This window comes from Phalacrocorax carbo, chromosome 7, assembly GCF_963921805.1.
Source record: "Phalacrocorax carbo chromosome 7, bPhaCar2.1, whole genome shotgun sequence".
In the NCBI taxonomy this organism is placed as follows: Eukaryota; Metazoa; Chordata; class Aves; order Suliformes; family Phalacrocoracidae; genus Phalacrocorax; species Phalacrocorax carbo.
Window position 1 is genome coordinate 16,865,548 of NC_087519.1, and position 24,550 is coordinate 16,890,097.

Sequence of the window (24,550 nt, forward strand, 5' to 3'; positions counted from 1 at the left end):
AGGAGCAAGAGCTTAAATTAAAAATTAAGATTCACTTATGTAAATTAGCAAAAGCAGGAACACTGTTTCAGTTAGGTAGACATTCTATGTACAGAGCAAAAATAGACAAATCACTGAAAGTTTAGTTTCACTAAAAGAAGTCTGGGTATCCAAACATCTCTGGTTAAAAAAAATCAATTTGAAACATGAAAATAGAAAGCTTTCAGTAAGCTCCTGTAAAATTCTTGCTTTATTTGCCTGGCTCAGGTAACTGTGCCAATTTTTCTCATGCTCTAATAACAAACCAAATTGATCAAATTCATTAGCAACAGAGTTACTAAACAAGGGATTTGGCTTCTGCATGACATGCAGAAGAAGAAAGTCCTAGAGCTGTGTGAAGCAAGATTATCTCTGAATATAAGAAGACATTCCAAGTATGTTGGTCTACTTAGTAGACAAATTTTAGGTCAGGTTTTTACTTTATTTTCATCATGTGTTTTATCTTATAATTAGTCATTAAAAGAACCAGTGGTCTAAAATTCCTGCTGCAAAACAAATGATAGAGGAAATACCTGAAAGCTGATCCAAGCTTGAGAAGCCCTCCAACCTAATTAAAATCACTGCAAAAAACAGGCAGTTCCTTTCTCTCTCTACTTTATGGACCCATTCTCCTTTTTTTCATCTTCTCTGTCATATTACAAGAAAGTTTTAGAAAAAAATAATCCGTAATAACTGTATGAACTAACTGTGATATTTTACATCTAGTCCAAGAAAAACACACTGAAAGCAATTTGCATTCACTCATGACAAACAAAACCTTTCTGATGTTACGGGAAAACACGGAAGTTTTATTTTGAGAACTAACTATCACTAAAATCAAAGGCAGGTTTATTACTGGAAAAGTCTTTCCTCTGTGCATATGTCTATTTTCATTGCTACCACACAGCCTACTCATAAAATGGTTACTTCAGATGTCTATGCTGGGACCATTAGTCAGTCATTTATTCTGTCAGGTTCAGTGCTAAGGAGATGAATCACATATGACTGAGGGTTAAATTTTCTATGTATTACTTAAATATCTGATTATAAGACATCCATCATACGAATATGCCATCCCCACTCTGGTGATCAATGCAGCTCTCTGGCACTAGCTGTTCAGCAAGGCCCCATTTTAGTCAAGTGTCGAGTACTGGGGGCTGATACACAGCGCTTTAGACTTGCTTTTTCACTTCCATTTGCAACAGCCAGAGTGCACTCCTCTGCTTCATGATTTATGCTACTGACAGTACACCCACTTACAAGAACTGGCATTGCAGTCAGTGTAATGAGTAGACTGGCTGGTCTTCTTTCAAACCAGGAATGAGTAGGGAAAAGCCCCACTCACTTTGTCATGAACAATAACATCAGAAATCCAGCTGGAAGAGGGACCCATTACTCCCACACACTTGGATGTTTCAGCAAGCCTAGGAGCCAGCAGGCACTTTCTACTGCCTACATTTGCCGTGTTTGGAAAGCCAGAGCATGGTCTGCCCTGTGCTGTGCTGCCCATGTGGAAAAACCTGGCCTGCATTCCCAGATATGGCAAAACAACCACTGGTCTTCTTCAGCACTTTGAACACACAGTACCTAAGTCTGTATTTCTCTATCTAAGGAATCCAGATAAAATAGTGGTTTGAATTGTTTGTGGTGAATTTCCCACTAAAACACCTATTTAAAGTTGTTTCAGCTCCTCCTTCAGAAGGACCACAGCTCTTCATCAGTGAAACAATCTGATAGCTGCTTTGAGAGTTCCTCTGATTCCAGTGAGGAATCTGGTTTTGAAAATCTCGTCTCTGAAGGATCCATGGCCTCCAAATATGCTGTATTCTGATTTTTGTTTCCATTCTCTGAATTCTACCATTTGTGACACTTTTCTTGAAGGACCGGTCACCAGCCATTTGGAGACAAACAGTGTTTTTCACTGAGCCATGACTGGCTGCCATTATACGTAGCCAGGAGCGCTGAATTCCTCTCCCATCTCCAGCGACTCACCATGGTATTTGCCCCTTTGTAGCCTGTTGTTGATATCAGTGCGCTGTGCTAGTCTAAAGGATGCAATTATAGAGAAAGGACAAGATCTCATTTAAAACAGAAGGCAATACATCATGTTTGTTGTTCCACATGCTTGAAAAACATCAGCTTCACCTTCACTAGTGATTAGTTAAAATAAATCATACATGGACTGGACTGATTTACTTTAGGAGTGATACTGAGACTTTGCAGGAGAAAATGGGAGGGAATACTAGGGAATACTGGCTTTATGCAATGTAAGAAATACAGCTGTAAATTTGCAATCCATGCATTCCAAGACAAAATTCAGAGATCTGAAAAAAAATTCTTTCTCCCCTCAGCTGTATTAAAAATGTATGTATTTGATGAACTGAAACTTAACCATTAGAATTCTAAAGGACAAAATTCAGTATTCACTAGCAGAAAAGTACACCCTGACTACTTTTCTTTTTAGAAATCTCATCCATAGAAATTTGGCTTTGTAAGACTGACCTGTTTCATATCCCCTGCCTCAACTACAACTCCAAAGTTTAACTGAACTTGCTCTCAGTTTTGATACAACATTATTTAGCATCGCCAGGAAAAGAAGTCATGTTTCAAACATTTCTGTCTTTGAAAGGATTAGAGCTTAGCTTTATGGTCAAAAGCCTTACCAGCACTGTCTTTACAGATCAGATGACCATTTTTGTGGAATTCATGTTAATTATTTAAATTGTAGCAGATGGTAATTGTTTCAGCAAAGGAAAATTTCTAGTGCATTGCTTCAGGACGAGTTAAATAAAGTTGATCTTCAGATGCTTATAGATGAGGATCTGTTAAAGCTGCAGGCCTAAAATGCAGATTTCTTGTCAAACATAATTAGCTTGTGAACCCTAAATTATGTAGTTATTTAAAATCAACCAGCGTGAATAAAAGCAGTTTTGCCAACTTTCTGTTATTCACACTCATGCAAAAAGATGACAATGTGTCTCTGTAATGCTGTGAATACAGTCAATGAGAAACAAATGCCAAGCCCTGGAATTACAAAATTACTCAGAAGGACCCGACAGAGGCTGAAATGAGAGGAACAAGTAAGTCTTCATACTGATACCACCAACATTTTCTTATGCCTGACCTGCATGTGAAGATGTACGATCTGTGCATACTGTTATCTCCATGAATATATTGGGTATTCATGAATAGACAGCCACACAATTGGCTGTGTCTAATTATGTCCAAAGTATATGAGAAACAAACTGATACTAAGGGTTGATATTCTGGCAAACACCCAACCATGGGAGGTGGGCTGGGAGGCCCACAATAGTTACGCAGCCTGTAATTGTAAAATGAGCTTTCATTCATTATTGTGTCTAAAAAGTTATTATGGGTGGGTGTGTGTGTGTGGAATGGCTCCTTCCCAATCACCTGACTGGATAGCATACAACAGAAGGAAGAATTAAAGTTCAGAGGAGAGTGGGTCTTATCTCTGGTGAGCATTGGAGGCAAAGAAAAGAGCCTCTGCTGGCTGCAGACTGTGCTGTGCACGCTGCTACAGTGCTTTCACTGCTGACCCTGCCTTCACCACCTGGGGTGAGACAGTTGTCAACAAAGCAATGTGCAGAGCAAAAAAATGAGCCAACACTAGAGGTCAGCCATGAACTGTAGATTTCCTCTCCAGATTTCTTGCCTGAATGATTTATGCTGTTTACTGTACACCCAGAAAGATCTGGGGCACCTGTGCCAAAACAGCAGTAGACGACAGGAGCAGGAGGAAAGAAAATACGTTTCCTTCCCCAAAATGAGACAAGGCAAAACTCTGGATACCAAGAGCACTGCCATGGGAAGTACAAATGGATAACACTTGGTTTCTCTGTGAGTAACACAGAGCTCCCCTAGCAATTCACTCCTGTCTGCTAGCCAGTCCAAAAAGGTCCAGATCTCACATTTAAAAAAACACACCACAAAACAAATATGTGTAATAATAAATGCAACCTAGATGGACTGTCAGCTGAGAACTCTGACAGTGTATGCCCCTACATTAGCTGTGGCTTGGCTTTTAGACAGTTACCATTGCCACTTGCTGGTTTCCACTATGCCTTGGTAAAGCTGTGTGGCATGTTGGCTCATTTGAAAAGGGGAATGTTTTGGTCTTCCTGCATTTTACTGCTGGAACACAATGCACCAATGTGCTGGGCTACCTGGGTTGCCCCCGGTTTCGTCTGTGCTCAACATTTTAAAATATTTAAACAGTGGCTACATAAATTAGGTCAGTGCTTCAGCCAAAAGAGATTACCTGGACTTTTTAAGCTGAGAATTAACATGGACTAATAAACTTCTGTTTGCTGGATTACCTGAAAAACAAGCTACCCCTTGCAAATAAGGACACTTCAATACCAGTCTCCCTTAAATGCAGCTGCCCAGGACATTCATGTAATGGAGCAACTGGATTTGAAGGGCAGGGATTTGCACTGAAAGAAATAACCCATGCATGGCCTCAAAAATGTGCTTAAAGTTGCAAATGGGAACCACACAATTTTCTAGGCCCGCTTTCCAACTGTGGTGCATTATATCTACACCAGGCAGGAGCCTGGGCATCATTTTACTCAGTCATGTGTTTGTTAAGCACTAAGCACAATGCCCCTCAGCCATGGTTGTTTTTCCCGTATATGGATGAAACGTCTAGCACCTGAGCCCTCAGCCCTGCACCTCTGCTGGGGATTTAACAGCCATGTGTGCAACACCATTTTGCCCAAAATGTGAGCAAAGCCAATTTCCAGGCTAAGGCCAGCAGGGACTGGCTCTGCCCTGGATCCCCATCCTGGCTGTCTTCCCACCTGCTGCCCGGCTCTCCCCAGGCAGCAGCCATGCGGATCAGGGCACCCTGCAGCCCTCGGCACTAATTCACGCTTTTCCCAGCAACAGCCGCTGATGATGGCAAAGGAGAACAGAGCCCTTGGGCTAAGGAGGGGAAGGGAGCTGGGGGGGGCGGCTCCGCGGCCCTCAGCCACCCCATGCCCTTTGGCTTTTTGGCTAGCGCGGGCAGAGTGCCTTGCCCGCGGCGCCCGGGGGCGGTGGCTCCCCGTCCCGCCGGGGCAGCCTTGGCTCCTGGGGACTCGGTCCCCAGGGGAGCGGCCGGCGCCCAGCCGCAGCCGGTGCGAGAGGGCGGTAGTGGCAGGCCCCGAGGACAGGCCCCGCGGGAGCAGGGCGGGCTGCGGCTGCCCAGTAGGGGAGGGGGCTGCCCCCACTCTCCGGGCTATAATGCCGGGCCGCTTCTCCCAGCGTACCGCAGGGCTCTGGGGACAGTCTGTGGGCGGCTTTGTTCCCTCCCCTCTGGCCCAGGGACGCTCCAGGATTAGGGAAGGGAGGAAAATCCATCAGGCGAAGAGGCAGGGCGCGGAGGCGGGCCGTTAGCGTCCCTCCGCTCCGCGAGAGCCGGCAGCGCCGGAGGGCGAGCTGTGGTGCGGGTGCAGGAAGGGGCCGAGCTGCCGGAGGTCCCCGGGGCGCTAGCAGCTCCCAGCGGCCCGGTCCGCGGCTGCGCTCGGAGCTGGTGGGGCTTGGCGGCGGGAGAAGCTGCTGCTGCTGTTACCTTCCCTCGCCGCGCTGGGTCTCCCGGAATGGGCCTCCAGGAGCTGGCGGTATGGCTGCTGGCGGCGGCGGGGCTTGTGCGCGGTGAGTGAACGGCGTGGTCCCGCGAGCTGCGGGCAGCCCGAGCCCCGCCGGCAACCAGGGCGGGGGGCGGCGGGGCAGGAACAGCCACCCCGCATCCCCCACGGCACGGCGGGTCCCCGGCCCCTCCAGCTCTCGCCCCGCGTCCTGTCGCTGCGGCTGGGGGCCCTCCTCCGTCCCGGTCCGCTGGGTCGGCTTGCCAGCGCTGGGAGCGGCCGGGAAGGGACAGGGCAGCGGGGACGGGGGAGAAACTCCGTCAGAGCACTTAAATGGCAGCTGCTTCAGGGCAGAGACCATGGCTTTTTGTGGGGGGAGTTCAGGACTAGAAAATAGGGAAGAGGAAAGTCCGTCTGGAGTGGGGACAGGCAGGGCTTGCAACCTGTTCCGACCCTGACCCAGATTTCCTTTGGTTCTCAGACTGCCTCTGTCCCTGTTGTACTCTGCTCCATCCATGTGGACCTGCTCCCTCTCCTTCCACAGAAAAATGGCAGAATAACACACATCACACTCCCCCCCACCCCCCGGATATGAGGTGTAAAAGGACACAAATCCCTGAATGTTACCATGTGTATTAATGTAGTGCCAGTCACCTCTGCCAGGAACCCTGTACCCCCACTTTATTCATAGCTGCATGAACAGAGAACAAAACAGAGAGTACTTGCCCCAAAGAGTTCTCTATGTGAAGCAGTCTGAGAGCAGGATTCAGTCTAACCTGAATGGCAATGCCATTTTTCTCCTATTGCCTTGCCGATGCCGTCTGCGGTATTTCTGTTCTGCCTCTCTGGTTATAGCTGTGCCAGACAGGCGCCAAAATAGAGGTAGAGTATTTCCTCTTCATCACTTTTTGCTGCTGGACCAAGGGGTGCACACGCTGACAAAGCATCATCAGCATTTAGAATTTATCAGTCCTGGGCAGCCAAGAAATTACCAATGAGGGAATCCCCCTTACAGGCTGGGATGAAAAGAAAGAGTGATACATTTGTGGTAAGATTTTGTTGTAGTAGCAATTGAATTGTATGAGTTACAGGGGCAATTACAATTTCTGGGAATGCAGCAGGTAAAATAATAGATACACAATGGCTGATAGCAGGAAAAGAGCATGTCCTAGCTTTAACTTTCTGGTGTAGAATCCTAATTATTTATGTATTTATTCCTCTGCCTGAAGAGTCCCTGCAAGGAGAGTTCCAAAGAAAGCTTTACAAGGAGCTGCTGAAAAACTACAACCCTCTGGAGCGACCAGTTGCAAATGATTCCCAGCCACTCACTGTCTATTTCACTCTCAGCCTCATGCAGATCATGGATGTGGTGAGTCTGTAACCTAGGAAACGATTTTTTAAAATAAGTTTAATGACTTTAGGTGGTTTATTTTTATAACTTTAATAACTAAGTTTAAATAAGTTTAAATATCTTTAATAGTAATAAAAGGTGGATTTTCCCTTCCTATAATGGAGATGTGTGATAGCAAATCTCCATTTTGAGATTTTGTGACTGCAAGACATTGGAAAGCACAAATAATTCAAGATACAATGCCAAATTTTGACTGCCTTTTTAAAGAAGTAAAAAAAGTAAAGTTTGCTTATTTCTTAGATCTCTGGTCAGTATTTCCCCATTTTCTTAGCAGTATGAAATATTTAAAGTGAAGCTCAAATTGCACACTTTGCCTTTTGAATCCTTAACTGTACTTGGAACTAACAAGAAGTGTAGTCTTGGGGGGATATGCAAACCCAAAGTTCTTGATTTCTGGTAGTCACTAAAGAGCTCCTTATTTTTGGAGAAAGGGGGAACGGGGGAGAGGAAGGAGGTGTCCTGGCCAAAATCTAAGTTATATTATTTCTTATTTAGACAAGATTGCTACATTCTATATGCTTAAATTTTAGCTGCTCTATTTGCAACCACTGTTGTTTGGTATATCAACTCCGCTGCAGTGCTTGGCAGGCTTGTAAAATGCGCTGTAGGATCTTACGGGTTCAGATATGAGTAATTTAAGCTTCCCTGTGTCACAGTGGCACAGAAATCAAACTCTACATGTAAGTGGGTTTACAGTATTCATTTTTATTGAATTCAACTAGCTATGGCCACTAATAAAGAACATAATTACTTAAAACTAGAAGTTAACCTCAAAATGCCATTATATTTCCATCAGATGCTTAAAGTCTGAGGCATGACAAAATTAAAAAAAAAGAAAAATGGGATTATTCATGACAAATGGCTTGCTTTCTGTTCCCTTACAAGCTGCTGATTGCCAAAATCCAGACACTGTTCATTTAGTATCTAAAGGTCAGCACACACAGAGAGGACTCTGCAGGTTTAAATGCTCATAGTTTCTATGCACATTTTTGCAAGTTCTAGGTTTATTTGACCTAAGGTGAAAACTAGGATGCATATTTCCACTGTGATATTTACTATTTGCTAAAATGAGAGTAGACAGTTGCAGTCAGCTGTTTCAATGTTAGTGCCACTAAAGCCAACAGGAAAAAAATACGTCAGTTCTATCCTTACCTATGGCAGTTGAGTTTTAATATATGTAATACCAACGAGCAGAACAGAAGCTCTATGGAGTCATATATTCTTTGAATGATGGTGAGGGAAGAATATGTGTTATGTAGAGTGCAACAATTTCAAAAGGTGCTGGCAGATTGAACTTGATGCAGACTGTGGCTGTACTGCATGGGCACCTGAGAGCTAGGAGAGGATAGCCAGGCATTAGACCAAAACTTTGACATGAGACGAAAGCGTGTACCAGTGGGCTGATATAACAGATGACACTAACATCCTACTAACTGTATGTGGGCAAGTTTTTATTATTGATGATGTTTTTTATGGGTGGGCTTAGGGGTTTTGAAAAAAGGGGATCTCCTCGCACTGAACACTCTGCAGACGCAAGTACTTGGTGACTGCTGGCACAAAGAGTCAGTCTAAATAGACAAGCAAGCAAGAATGCCTTTGGACAATCAGAGACAACAGAAAAAGCATAGAAGTGAGAAACAACACAGAAGGAATAAATGATACTGTATTAATAAGGGATAATTTCAGCAATCATCTTCTATTTGAATTCCTTTAGAATGTGTCAAGATAACACAAAGAAAGAGGCATTCAAAGGGCAGTGGGAGTCAGGTGGAGTCATGAGGACAGAGCAGGTCAGATGAAAGTGAGAGAAGGAAGATGAAGAGAGCAAAGGACAGCATGGGACAGACAGTGCTGCAAAGGGCTGAATGCCTGAAGGTCCCCATCTGGGCTACTCTTGCTGGCTCAAACCTTCACAGGTCTCTTGCCATGTATGGCAGGGAATGTGGAGGAAAGGGCAGAAATAACCACTTGGTTCTCTGGCCCCGTATTGTCTGTGTGATGGAGCTTTGGTCTTGCTAGTCTTTCCAGTGCATCAGGCCCCTTAGTGGCTTCTGCAGCAGCTGATACTGGCTAGAGTCTTCAGTTGTAGCTATACACTCTGTGTATCTCTGGCTTTAGTTAGATATTTATCTTTGGTAGCAACAGGCCAATTTGTTCAGGAAAGCTTTGCTGGTCTGTTCAAGGCCTGTTCAAACAGAAGACCTGAACAAAACTCCACATTTTAATGTATCTCTGCAGAACTCAGCACAGTATGAGGTGCTCCAATTGAGGAGCTTCAGGCTTCAATGAAATGCCTTTCCAACCACGGACTTAAGCTTACAAGGCCTTCTTCTGTAGCTCCCTTTTGGGAAATGAGTTCCTGCTGCAGTATGTGCCTTCTCACAGCTACTGAAGGAACATCTGCTTTGGTATGGGACAATATAGTTCCCTTCAAAGGATTTTTGTACAACTCTTTTTTGTACAGCTGTGCATTCAGGAAACACTTCTCTACTGCTCGATTTATTTTGAAAACCAGGATAAAAACTCTGATGCTCTGGGTTTTTTCTTTGATTGGTTTTGTTATTGTTGGCACTACACTGCATACAGTTAATTTCAGAATTATTTCAGAACCACAGAGCTTGAAAAAGTACTCTGTTCCAAAATAGAACAGGTCTGTGAACAGACCAATTTTTTCCCCAGCTTTCAGAAATTGCACTTCTGGTGTCACTTATATAGACACATTTGGCCTGAATATGTTAAGCTAATGTGTTTTTAAGTAGTAACCACTGGGAAAGGTTTGTTGTATGGCCAAACCCTTATAGCAATTAAACAGCTCATAGAAGCATTCTTTATGTCATCAAAAACATTTCCTGAATAGAATAAGCTGAATGCCCAGAAGACCTTTTTCCTACTTAAATTGCATCTATATTGTGAATGTTTCATTTGCATTTCTATGAGTTAATAGTGGGGTGCTCTCTTCCCCACACTCCTGACATGGCTATAACCATGTCCTTGACTACTGTATGAACAGTTGGCTGTTGGAGATGCAATGGCTGAAGGCCAGCAGGCTGTCAACTTCACAGGGTTAATTTCTCTGGAGTTGTCAAGTTTCATTAAAAACCATATAAACTGAAGGGCAAATATCCACAGATCACTAGCCAGTCTGGGTATAGTCAATGACTGGCAGTCTTGGCTAATATAATCCCTTCATAATCAGTAAGAAGCCATAGTTTTTGTACTGGCAGTTTAGTTACAGCTTATTCTACTGGCAATAAAACTGACTGTATTTCTTTCTCAGAGATCTGGGATTGACAGGCAAAGAAAGAAACCAACCATGAAGTAAACTAAGCTTCACACTATAAAACAAATATGTTTTCTTCATTGTCAACAAGAAGCAAATGCTGGCAGGAATGACAGCTACTTGCAATAACAATTACTGGCTCAACAAGCTAGAAACAAAACATGTCACCATCATACTTTCCTGTAGTTAATATATTCATATTAACAGCTTCCCAGCTGACACCACCTGTACCAGGAGTTAGACCTATCCAGAGCAGACCTGTCAAATCCCTGCCAGAAGAGATTGAGGCAGGCTGGATCCTGGCTGCTGCTATTCCTTACTTGAAGTCTCTTCCATTCCACTCTGACTTTGCTGACAGGAAAGGGGATACTCCATATGAAATCTTTTTCAAAGACAGTGGATGTTTCTACCTTAGATTTTTAGTTTAACCCTTTCCTTCTAAAACTAGCAATTATTTCTATCCTATTCTTGCAGATGTTTTTCTTTTTATTGGTATTGCATATTAATATGCATGCTAGTATCAGGACTACATAATGAGGGACGCATAAGTGCCAATTGCTCCAACTTAGTTTAGTCCACTAGAAAATAGAGTTAATGAACTGTCTAATGAGAATGCAAGCTGGCATGGTAAATTATACAAAGTGTTGCTAAATGGGGAGAGAAAACAGTGGCAGCATGAGAAAAATATAGTTTGGGGACACACAAATGAAGAGAAGAGCTAGGAAACTGAGAGAGTGCTTAGAGGAGAAGTGGGAATTCACAGTAGACCCGAGAGACAGCAAATGAGTTTGGAAGAAAGGTAGAATTAAGGTGAAAGAGGATCGGGGGTGAAACAGAAGGAAAGAGGTTTGAAAGGAGAAGATTAACAAAACCCTTCTGTATCAAGTTAGTAAGAATTTTCAAGAGAGAGATCCTAGGTATCTTTCAGTTCACCTTATCTCTATATTCCTTCACAGAAAAATCACTGCTTTTAAGCTTTTGCAAACAATCTTGCAATTAAATCATCCTGAAGTGAAAACAAAGTGGAGATAGCCAACTGGCCTGAAGTGCTTTTCAAGAACATTTGAGTTATTATAATATCACAAGATGGAATAAGAGGTTTCTTTTGCATTTTATAATTATTTGTTTCAATTTTCTTGAAATGAGAAATGCCAAGCAATTACATGAAAGAAATGAAAAATAACTTACTTCCTCCTCTCTGATTTGCTGAAATCTTGTTTCAGAACTCCTTGCAGGAAAGCAATGTATATTGAACATCTCTCTGGATCTGAATTAGAAAATGTTTGGAAATATATGACCTAGGAAAACAAAAGCAAATTTAAGAATAAGCACAGAAGAAAAATCTTAACAGACAAATACTAAGGGTATCTGCATACCTTAGTGGCTGGAGAGGAAGAGGGGTTAATGGATGTTTATATTTGGTCAAGGTCATACTTCAGTACAATGTAAAAAAATGTAAGGAACACGATGTAGAGAAAGTACTTATTTTTCTCTACATCTCACCTCATGGAAACCCTACTACCTGCACAGAAAGCTAGTCTTTGGCCTCTGCCTGTCTAGTATTTCAGTGTTGGCGTGGAGTATGAACCTAACTTATGCGTAGGAAAAACTTCCCAGCATATGCATTTTTGAGAAAGAGATCCTTGAACTATGCTGATATTATATAATTTCCACACTGGATAAAATGACAGCCACCACTATGTAGAGGCAAACATTTCTAACATTTTTTTATTTTCTCTTATAACATCCATCCCAATAACAGCATTGGAGGAGAATATTCAGCTGCTACCTATTGGTTTAGCATGAACACTAGGAACAAACACAGCAGCAGTGCTGTTCATACTCTGATACATCCCACGCAGAACAGTCAGTGGCACAGAAAAACAAATATAGTGATTACGAAGGTATTAGTTTTGTGCCTAGCCTGACATTTTTACAGTAGACATACTTGTTTCTACTGTAAGTTAACACAATTAAGAGAAACATGTCTGAGGGAATTCCATTCCCAAGTCAGAAGATGAAACCATAGAAATTAATGCAAAGTGATCATACATTTGCAATGCAAATTACTGCTTAGAGACATGGGCATGAAGAACTGGAATACATAGAGATAAACAGTGATAGTTCAAAGTCAATTTTTACTGCTATCTAAACAAGTAGAAGAACCCTACAGTATTATTTTAGTTTGGAGGGGGCTTCAAGAGGTCATGTAGCCCACCCTCCTGCCTGCTCCAAATATGTCTAAATAGATCACATTACTCAGGACTGTGTCCAGTCAAGCGCTGAACACTTCCACAAAGTGGAAGGACAACCTGTTTCAGTATTCAACTATCATCATGGTAGACTCGTTTTCCTAGCATCTAAGCAGAACTTCCCATGTTCCAACTTGGGGAAAAACACTAAAAACCACTTCTAGAAACTTGAGGCACCCTTCCTTCCTCAAAAAAATTGTGTACATGGCATAAAGATACTTTTGTTGAAGTATACCAGATTTCTTGACTATTTACAGCAAGGTACATATTTTGGCTTTAATAAAGCCTTTTTGAATAACATTCTTTGCAGAAAGCTAGAAAATATGGCCTTTGTAAACCCTGGCAGAACTGGTTAGAAAAATCTTAGAGTAGTTGTCAATGGTTCACTGTCAAAATGGTGAGATTTAGTTACATGGTGATATTCCCAAGGAATCTATACTGAGTCAGTGTTTTAATGTCATTTCACCTGGAAGATGCAATAAGTGATATTTTTATTAAATTGGCAGATGACATAAGTTTGGGAGGGGCTTAGAGAATACTGAGGGCAAAACTAGAATTTAACATTGTCTTGGTGTAAAAATACAATAGGAGGATTGGTTTGACCTGATTAGATTCATGTTTTTTTCAAAGCCTAAATTATATAAAATTTTGAGTACTACATTTTAAGAAATATTTGGATGCACTGGAAATAATTCATCCTCTGGAGGCTTTCACAGAATCACAGGCTGGAAGGGACCTCAGGGATCATCTAGTCCAACCTTTCCAGGAAGAGCGCAGTCTAGACAAGATGGCCCAGTACCCTGTCCAGACGACTCTTGAAAGTGTCCAATGTGGCAGAGTCAACCACTTCCCTGGGGAGATTATTCCAATGGTTGACTGTCCTCACTGTGAAAAATTTCCCTCTGGTGTCCAATCAGAATCTCTCCAAGAGCAATTTGTGTCCATTCCCCCTTGTCCTCTCCACGTGACTCCGTGTAAAAAGGGAGTCTCCATCTTCTTTGTAGGTATCCCTTAAGTACTCGTATACAGTGATGAGATTCCCTCTGAGCCTCCTTTTCTCAAGGCTGAACAAACCCAGTTCTCCCAGCCTATCCTCATATGGCAGGCTTCCCAATCCTTTGATCATCTTGGTGGCCCTTCTCTGGACCCCTTCCAGCCTGTCCACGTCCTTTTTGTATAGCGGGCACCAGAACTGTACACAGTACTCCAGGTGTGGCCTGACAAGCACTGAGTAGAGTGGTATGGTGACTTCTTTCTCTCTGCTGGCGATGCCCTTTTTATTGCAACCCAGTATCCTGTTGGCCTTCTTGGCCGCAGCAGCACACTGTTCGCTCATGTTGAGCTTCCTGTCCACCAGGACCCAGGTCCCTTTCCACAGAGCTGCTCTCTAGCCAGGTGGATCCCAGTCTGTACTGCACTCCTGGATTATGTTTTCCCAGGTGCATGATCTTACGCCTGTCCTTGTTGAACTTCATAAGGTTCTTGCTGGCCCGCTCCTCTGGCCTATCCAGATCTCCCTGCAGAGCAGCTCTCCCTTCTGGAGTGTCTGCTTCCCTCCTCAACTTGGTGTCATCAGCAAACTTCATCAGGCTACACTTGATGCTGTTATCCAGATCACTTATAAAGATGTTGAATAACATTGGGCCCAATATCAATCCCTGGGGTACTCCACTAGTGACAGGTTGCCATTTTGAAAAGGATCTATTTACTACCACCCTTTGGGTGCGGCCTGTCAGCCACTTCCCCACCCACTGCACAGACCACTTTGGTTGGATTTGGATGAGTTTGATGCCTAAGTGTTTTCTTAACTGGAACCAAAGACAGGTCAGTACTGCCTCTGTATGAGGGCAGATATTTGTATTATTTTTATCATTCCATCAACTATAATTGTAGGCACAGTCCAACTCTCCCTGTGCTAGATGATATGTAAGCACAGCTGAAAAGATCATCTTTGTTCCAAAATGTTTATGAACTAATTATATTTTGATAGACTAGAGTCTTTTAACATCAGAATCATTCATAAGTGTTGAAGTGTACAAGACAGTGTTAAAAAACCCTTTAACATAAAAATGCTAAAGTTAAGACTAGAAGAATTATTGCATTGCGATCAGACCAATGGCTTTCTGATATTAGTTTTTATTAATATGTTTTAGATTTTTCTAAAGGATTTCAGCAATTTTACTCTGCAATTGTTGAAAACACTTCTATGTTCTGGGGCTTTCTGGTTTGAATCTAGGCTTCATACCAACTTTCTATGTGGAATTTGGGGCACCATTTTGTGAGTGTCCTAAGCTGATCTCTGCTGCTCAAAGAGATGATCTTACTAACTTCTGGCCTCATGTTCCTACCCCTTTGGCTTGCGCCAGTGCCTCTGGGACTGCCCAGTTAGCTGTATCAATTTTTTGCATAACTATGTAGCAAGACTTACTGTGACAAACATTTTGTGGGTAAGAATGTGTCCATTTTGTCAACTCATAATATTTTTTTACTAGCAGAAGAATCAACATTTAATAATTTATTGAAGAAATCAAATTTAGTTATTTATCTGCATGAATATTCAAGCTCTTACTTATGTTGCATAACACCATTTAGTCAGGAATCTTTCATGGTTCCTCCAGATGTTTATTAGCTAATTAAATAATTTACTACACAACAGTTTTTGCTTATGTTCCAGTTTCTCCCTTTTTTTTTTTTAAAAATTTCTGGTTAGGGGAAAGAAAAGTGCTGAATAGTTGTTTGTATGTAGTGAGCAGCAGCAGAATCTGAAAAGAAATCCTGTTCCTTTAGGCTGTTCAACTCACTTGTGCAGACCAAAGGAAAAATGAAAGCATGCAAACTTTTCTATGTTTATTTGAACTCAGTCAGTTTGGTTTGCTCATCCTACATTGCCCTTGGTTACTTGGATGACTTAGATTTATATATTCAAGGGCTTCTGTCCTTGTTTTATTTTACACAATGTAAGTGATACAGTTGACTTCAATGACTTACATACAGCGATTAGCAAAGCTGCTGCATAAGAGTCTGCAACTCAGTATTTGCAGTCAAATACCCTGGACCCACCACGCAAGATAGTAATATGAAATATCTTGAAATTTGAAAAAGAAAATTATACTGTCATTCAAAGAAGCAGAGCAGCTTCTGTAAAGAAACAGACTATAAAACAAACATCTCCACCACCAAAAAAAGAAATAATCTGGAAAGCCAAATAAAACAACCAAATCAAGAGGCTCATTGAGCAATGGCACTAAAGAAGTTCCTAAGCTGTTTATCAGACCTCAGCAGCCTCTTTGCAAACAATTGTTGTGGCAGTAGTTCATCAAATCTGCATTATTCTTTAAATATTTAGCATTCTTTTGTGAACATTAGAAGTTGTCTCTCCAAGCTTTATTTTCCTCTCACTTTGCTGCTTGATCTTTATTCCCTCTGTCCTAAAAGAAGAAACCATTTTCACTTTCATCTTGCAGCCATTTCCATTCTACCATGATTTATATCTGAAAGTTTAGAAAACTGGAACAGTGCTAGGATATGCTTTCCAATATTTTTAGTTAGTTTAATACCTATGAAAGTTACTGGATTATAACAGGAAACAGAGTATTCTGCCACCCCATGAAATATGAAGAACAGATCTTTCCAAATAACAGTCTAAAATATTCTGATAATTGGTCTAGTTAAACAAGCAGACAACACTTCTCCCTACTCTACTGTGGTGAGATGCTGATATAGTAAGAGAAACTGCAACCTTATTTCTGTGATATTTGTCCATTTTTCCTATGCTTCTAAATATCTTCTGGCTTTTAAAACTATTTTTTCCTTCAGCATCTTTCTTTTACCTAGTCTTCTCAAAGAGTGTTAGATCAGGAAAGATATTTTAAACCCAGTCTATATTCTGTAGGATGGAATGAGAAGCAATGAATTTAAACTAATTTAGGCAGTTTGCAGGAAGGAAAAAAGGATTGACTAAAGGCTATAAAAAACCCTCGTGATAATAGTTAACTGGAGGACATTAGAGATGTTCATTCTCTGTGAACATTAGAACTTCTGGTCTACTTTCTGGTTCCACAGGAGGTGTCTTTGGAATTGTAAAGCAAATCAGTTGGGGTATTTCTGTTTGTTTGGTTTTAATATGAGTAAAGCAAAGCAGTTTCTCTAATATCTTTCTTATCCTTTGTGATATAATTAATCAGCATGAATCATGAAAGCTCAGTACTTCATTTCTTTGTTTTGTAACTACATTGGCATGGATGCCCCATTAACTTAAAAGTGAGTAGATATCTACAAGTATGCCAGCTGTGATCAAGAAATATCGCATTCTCACTCTGAAAAGTATGATTAAGGTCCTAAAAATATATTCTGTTGTGACAGATTGCTGCAGAGTACAGGGACCAGAACATAAAACTTTCACATTTTACACAGGACCTCTAACTACAACAACAGAATTTACAAAGTCATATCACCTAGTAATTATTACTAGTCCTCAGTAATCAGCTAATAAAACAAAATTACAGCACAAAACTGTGTGTGTTTAAAAAACTCTGGGAGTCAGGCCTGGCCAACTAGTACTTGTTCTTTTACAAAGCTTTTAATTCTCAGAGGTTTGGGGACTGAAATGAATAATTTCTCTGTAATATTCAGAATTGTTCCTCTTAAAAAAAAAGACTATATAAATTACAGTTAAAATGACAGTATTTCTGTCATATTCAAGTACTAGACAATACATCATGTCACTGCTTAATACCCAAGTTTATATCCAATGTTTTGACCAATATGGATGGAAATTTATATGAAATGTTTGAAAGCCCCATATTTTTCTTTAGCAATGTTCTTCTCCTTGGGTAGTGCAGCTACTCTGATCTGCATTGGCTGAGGATCTGGCTCCATAAAGTACAAGTAAAGCATTAGATCAGCATTGTTAAACCTTCTTTGCCTGATAAATTACTCCCCTGCTCCCAGGGACGAGCCTGGGAGACCTGCAGGTTTGGTCCTAGCCGTGGCATGAGCTGGTGCACTGTGTGCAGCCTAGTCTCTCTGCTTGTCTGCTGTGGTTTTGGTGCACACACAGACTAATTACGTGCTATATAAATCTGGTGCTTCTTGGGAAAGCCTGTTTTACTGCGCACATAAAAATGGGAGTTGACTTGGCTTTGATTTGCCTCTGACTGCAGTGTCAGTGCGCAGTGAGGAAGGAGTTCAAATGTAGGTGGTTGTTCTTGCTGGACCCATTTATTTTCTGTGAAGGCTTCTGGAAGTGCTGTGGGAAGATTATGTGGGCTCGATTAATTATCTGGGGAAAAGCAGGCCACACCTAACCATCACAGGCTCTGCCCTGCTCCTGTAATGTGATCTGTGTCGGTCCACAAGTTGGCAGGAAAAGTGCTATAGCAATTTCAGGGATGATGGCAAGGGAAAGCAGGACATGCTGCTAAAGCAATGCACCTAATCTTAAACACCATCCTTGGGAGCAACTGTGTTACCAGAGGAGCTTGGGGACTAGAATAAATTACCAGTTGTGGTTTAATAGTTTTAAATAGTAGTCCTGATGGGCTGTGGCTCCAGAACAATTGAGTAGGTGGTATTCTGTTTCTGTTCTCTGTTTCATTTCAGGGCTGTATTCTCAGACATGTGCAGATACAGTGCTTGCTTTTCTCTCAGAAAAGCACATACTGTAAAAAGTTTTCAGTCATTTACAAATCTGATAGTGCTGACAGTGGTTGAAAAAGGTCTTGTCAATGGATTGCAAGCAAACACTTTTCTATCTACGAACAGTGTATTAACATAGAAACATTCAAATGTTAATTACTTCAAATTTAGATGATACAGATGTGATTTCTACAGTTTCTCCTGAACTCCTCAACACGTTCATCTGAATAGACTACTAAACAATCCAACCATTCCCAGTCTAAATATATCTCTGAGTTACAAAAAAGGGGGAGAAAAAAAAAGGAAAATCTCATGATGGGTTGGCAGCAGGGAGCATATATGTACAAGTGCTTACATAGAAAAAGAAATCTTTTAAAATTCACTTAGAATTTTAATTACTTAAATAGTTTATTTTTAATGTGCCAACTAATTTATTTTGAATTAATTTATTCAAAACTAAAAGGATTATTTTCCAAGAATAACCAGAAGAAGCCTCAAGTAAATATATATTCAGTTGTAACCCTCGCTTATGCTTGCATGTTCATGCCTGTTATCTGAAACTAGAATTTGATTTATAAAAAAGGAAAGGCTGTTAACACTGGCTTCAACAACAGCTAATTGGGAAGTGTTAGGAGCATGGCATGAAGCCATGTTGCTGCTCACTGGCAGCAACATAAAAATATGATATTTATCCAGTTCATCTCTCCAAAATCCTCTGGTAGTGATGTGAAGCCATATTTGCATGTCCTATAATCATGTCTCCATATTGTTTATATGATCCTCATAGTGGAGTAGCCAGAATACTTGATAACTGTGTGCAGATCCACCGTGTTGGTGGACCCACGCATGTGTTTAATTATACAGCACTACTACTTTGGACTTTTATTGGCTTGTTTTCTGTGTTCAGCTGTGAGTATTAACATATTTCTGTGGTTGGCATCTCCATAGTAATTATGGACACTCAGCAACTAACTACACAGTTGTGTTGGTTAAGTATTTGAGAGGAAAGAAGCAGGCCTTTTACCCACTACCACCAGTGCTACTAAATGCAGGAATGAAGACAGAAAAAATAATGAGCACTGGTAAGTTTGATTGAACCCCTCACTAAGCTTAAGAAATTCAAATAAGCATTTTTATGAATTTTGGAGTGCTCACACCAACTCTGACCCTGCCAGACAGAAATGTTCTTTTTTGTGTTGCAGAAAACAGCAGCCTGAAGGACTGTGTAGGTGTTCTGACATTTCAGTCATGATGCTTGTTGCATTTGTGAAGACAGACACACAGAGTTGATTTTCATTAATATATTCCTCTCAGCTAAGCTCACGGTTTCCCAGTACCTTTGTCAGTGATTCTTTACAGGCATTAAAGAGAAGTGGGGACTATATGGTTTTTTAGGGAAAGTTGAAAATGAAGACCCTGTAAGAGAAGACACTCAAACCTGTCCCTCAGAGGATGCAGGGTAAGGAATAACTAGAATTTCTGTAATGTTGATTCATCTTATCTTCCTGAGTTATTAAGGTGTCTTTATAATACTTCTGTATCAAGAGCTGCAGAGACATTCAGCAGGATGAGCAATGTATTTTGTACTATACCCTTCCCCAGGGAATTTTTTAATTGCCATGGTGATGTTTGTGCTGTATCCTAGATCGAACAGAGACCCCAAGACATCAAGGATAATGGATTATGTTATGTATCACAGAAATTTTGGAGTTACTCCTTCTTGCTTAATTTGCCGACACTTGGAAAGATGGAGATAAGATAGTATAGTTAGGGAGACTATCTGGGATAAGTAATGGTACTTTGATAACTGGTGCTCTGAAGTTGGCTTTAACTCTGTCCATTTGTAGTGGACAGAGCTATTCCTCATGGTTGTGTCCTAGTCAGATGCCTCCATCTTTGTGGCTCTGCTGTTCCTCAAAGGTTCTGCAGTTTCAGCATGTGAACTGATGCTAAAACTTGGACAACATGCTCTGGTCAGGTGTGGAAATTTCTGTTGCTGTTATTCACAAAAATAGAAGAATGCCAGCAGCAGGCTGTTGCTGGAGCTGTGTGCCAGAGACAGCTTTGTGTTCAGCTCCTTGTTCTTCCATAACTTTCTCTTCTCTCCTTGAACAAATCATCCGCTTTCCTTCCACTTCAGTTTGCTGAATATACATGCCTATAACTGCATTTCTATATGACTTAGGAATGTTTTGAGGAGCAAGGCTTAATAAAAAGTCAAATATGACTTAAAGTTGATTGGCAAGAACAAAAATAGAGTAAAATCTTTTGATATAATGCTGTCCTGGCATTACTGGTACATGTGGGTGTAACAGCCTGACCTTTCAGCTTTTGTGTTTTGCAGCTAACCTCTAGGCAAATAAATCAAGGAGTGCAGCTATGGGGGCTCCATTATTCCCTCTTAGCCTGTGGAATGGTTGGTAATTCCCAGATCCCAGCATGCGTTTGGAGCTGGGATGCCTATTTGTGTCAGACTGGCAATGATAATCAGCACCTAGAGCCAGTATTTAACACTAATTCAGGGTTCAATCCTCTCAATGGGAGTCTGCTCTGGAATACAATAGAATCAAGCATTATTTGTAATAAAGCAACAACACACTATACTTCACATACTTGCAATAAATGTAACAGCACTTTAAGTTCTATGCTATATTTAATAACTGAACTGAGTGAAACCTACAGTGAATCATGGGAATTCATAAGATAACTTGAGAAAATGCAACCTCCCCCTCTTGTTCTTCAGAAGAATATTTTTTCACACAAGATGCACTAAAATCTGTTATTAGCTATGCTGTACTCTGCTCATTTCATACACCTGATCCCTGCTTGTCCTTGCAAAGATGAATGTGTTCAAATCTAAATACAATCTCTTGTTAACAATGATGTACTAAGAAAAAAAAAAGACTGCTATTACAATTATGTCCCCATGGTAACAGAAATCGTGCATCGTGAAGCTCTTACATATATTTATGATCACTTCTTTTCTGTGAAAGTCAGTGAAAATACATCTCGAGCCCACTACCAGGAAAAAGCCCTATTATAGTCAATAATAAACACAACTGTCAGACCTTGTCAGAGTGTATATGGAACAGAAACACATTCCCACATTTTAAGAAGGCTCCTCACACAGATGCTTGGCCCAGAGTTAAGATGGCTCTTCTATGCTCTTTCTGTTTTCTGCTGTGTGAGACTTGCATCCATCTGGGAAGACCTCTGTATGTTCTGAGCAAACTCCACGTTTCTTTTAAAGCAAGATAAGTAGTTGGGGAGAGAGCAAATGCTTCTTGCAAAAGCATGTAAGATAAGTTGGTGTGGAGAAACCACTGGTAGGTTTTTCAGACTTGCAAAATAGAGCACACAAGAGACAAAAAAACCCAAAACAACAAAACCCCCCCAAACAAAACACCCACACTCCCCTCGAATTTCAGCTGAATTAAGTTTAAGCAAAGCAATCAGAGTCTTCATCTCACACTCCAAACTCAACCTTAACCCAGGTAAAGTTCAAATGACGTTTTTTCTAATTTTTATTTTAAAGAAAAAAACGAAGATATTCAAATGGCCAAAAATGAGCATCTACTCCTATGCTAGCAGCACAGAATGCTTTATTAACATTTTAGCATTTTAATTTTAGAAACATTTAAAATTTTCACAGAACTTTAGCTACAAGAAGAAGCATACTTGTCTGCTGTATTCAGGCTTACTTCCTCACTCTCTTGTTTCTCTCCTTGCACACCTGAGCAGTGCATGGGACAGGTAAACACCAGGCTTTAATACCCATGCAGAACACATACCTGAAAATCCAAATTTTTTTAGACTTACATGTAGGTCAAGCTCTACAGTCACTAAGTCTGAATTGTAACTGTCAGTAAGTGCATAGCAAACCTTGTACTAAATATGTGCTAGCTGAAGTGTTAAACACAGACCAGAACTGTAGCTAGCCTAATGCTCAGGGCATCTTTCCACCACTCACACCAGGAGGGTTCCTTTCCTCCTCTCCCATTCCCTTCCTCCCAGCTGCTGGATGCTGTTTCTCACCAGTGTTGCCCACGGACTTGCAGACCATCCTATTGCAGTTTCTACTACATGAAACTAGGAGCTCACCATAACGGGCTTCACCATGGCTAAAGCTTGTGCCTCTGCATACCCTATCCCAAGATCCCCTCTGCACGCAACAGCAGATGCTTGTTTCCATTTGTGTTAACACTCCGCGTTATTTCTGCATGTCTCTTCTGCTTGTCCTTGTTTTTACATGCAAACATCTGGAAGTAATATCAGCAGATGTGGTAGTCTAAGCTCCTACACATTGAGCTGTATAACTGTGTGCAAAAACTGCACCATGAAGGGTATTTATTACAGTGCTGAAATCTGTAATGCTATGCAATAGTTTCGTAGCAGTACTGTAAAGTATTCATTTGGCACTGTTGCATTGTTATTTGTAGCTGGGCACCGTTTTCCTTGTGTTTAATTTGCTGAAAATAATGTGCTTGTAGGTTAGAAGGAAGTACTTTTTTAAAAAGCATTTGTTGATTTTCTACTCATTTATAATAATTCAATAAAAAAACCCAAAACAATTCTGAACAATTTCACATGTTCCTGATGAAAGGGACATGTTTACAAAACTGTCAATACAGGAAAATGCTCTACAAATACTAAGTGGCTTATGCCATAAGAGTAATATTCAAAAGTTAGACCCAGTACAGCATAGCTGGTTAGCTTTATGTACTGCTGGCACTGTTTTACACCACAGCCCAGGTGGTACAGAAAATGGCATTACATGTGTATATGTCAGCCAGACTGGATGTGTGCATTTCCAAGGAAGATGGCATAAGTAGATATTGCTTTGAAATACATCTTCCATATCTTGAACTTTAAACATTACACTCTGATTAAGTAAACATTTATGAAGATAGGTCATACATTGAAGGTGAGAACCTGCACAGAATTGAATAGCAAGGTGAGGTCTTGGCTGTCACAGAGCACTATCTGCTAAAGAGAGGTAGCTTTAGCTGGAATGTTTGGGTTGTCCACCATTATTTCTAGTAAGTGTGGCCCACTCCTTAATTTGTACAAGAAATAGTTCTAGTAAATATGAGCAGACAGAGGAATCACTGAATGTAGGTCATGGTTCTAAAACAAACAAGAACAATAAATAAATAGAATGAGAAGCAGAGTCAAACCTTAATCCCACCTGTCTCATGCAGGAAACTTCACTAGATTAACAGTGGCCCTCTCCTACACATATTTGTAAATTTGTTTATAAAATCGAGCCAATATATACAACAGTCTGTATAAAAGGCCTGAACAGTTTGCATGGATGATTCAACTCTTTCACACATACTCTTCAGCTGCATTCTCTTTTTCAGCTGTACATTCTAGCGCAGGATCTTGTTCAGCTCTGCTGTACCGTTCACATGATGTGAAGAGGCTGATTTTTTAAAGTCAGATAGGAAACAGAGGAACTGTCACTGCATCTGGGAGTGGTACTGCACTCTCTCCTTCAAGATTATCAAAAGTACTTAGGACAGCAGACTGTGTTGGGAATATGCCAAAGATTTGCTCTGCATTGTTCCTGGTTAGAGATTTAGGGAACTTCAATAAACTTTACTCACTGTATCACAAGTGAAAGCAGGGGCCGGGGAGACAGAGTGAGGAGAGGGTGTCCCTACAAGAAAACTCTATTTCCCATATAACTCTAAGTACTTCAGTTAGTCCCAGAATAGCCATTTATTGCCTTGCTCCTTTTTGAATGTACAGTCCAAAGTCAGCTTCTTAAAAAATAAAACCCGATAGTGGCAGCAGTCTCTGCCAGTCTGTGTTATCTTCAGTAATAAAACTCAGCTTTCCCCAGTCAGGAGCAATTGTACAGAGTAGTTCTCTATTTCACAAGGACCTTCAGCATGTAGAGAGAATGAAGAGCAATTCATATGCCATCCATCACAAATCTACTAAACTAAAAGCTCAATAGAAGTTTTCTTTTCAGATTTCACTTTATCTACTCACATTTTGGTTTGCCTTAATGTTTTAATTCTTTGAGTAAAAAAATATCTAGAGGAAATTAAATCAAAGATCAAGAAGCGCACAAAACAACGAAGACATCTTCAGGCTGGATTTCAGAGGTTTAACTGCAAAACTCACCTTAATGCTACAGGAGATATTTAGCTAAATGCCAAGCACAGCTGCAATAGTTTATACCTAAAAGTCTGAAAGAGGCAGAGAAAGTCTGAGTTGGAAGGTGAGAAAGTCACACAGTCAGATGTCATCCTAGTAGTGAAGGTGCCTCAGGGCTGAATTTGGCTTTGAAGTGGAATGTGGAAGAGAAAAAAATGTGATGTCCTAAATGCCTTCAACTTTCACTAATGTC

General features: G+C 40.9%; 1 protein-coding gene across 1 annotated transcript in view; it reads left to right on the forward strand.

The window, feature by feature from the left end:
• The first annotated feature begins 5,545 nt into the window (after positions 1 to 5,545).
• The window catches only part of CHRFAM7A (CHRNA7 (exons 5-10) and FAM7A (exons A-E) fusion), a 53,090-nt gene continuing 34,085 nt past the window's right edge, over positions 5,546 to 24,550 (forward strand). Inside the window, exons 1-2 of the mRNA XM_064456546.1 lie at positions 5,546 to 5,676; positions 6,839 to 6,978. Of these exons, the coding sequence (XP_064312616.1) occupies positions 5,622 to 5,676; positions 6,839 to 6,978 (195 nt within the window). The 5' untranslated portion in view covers positions 5,546 to 5,621. The remainder of the gene's footprint in view (positions 5,677 to 6,838; positions 6,979 to 24,550) is intronic.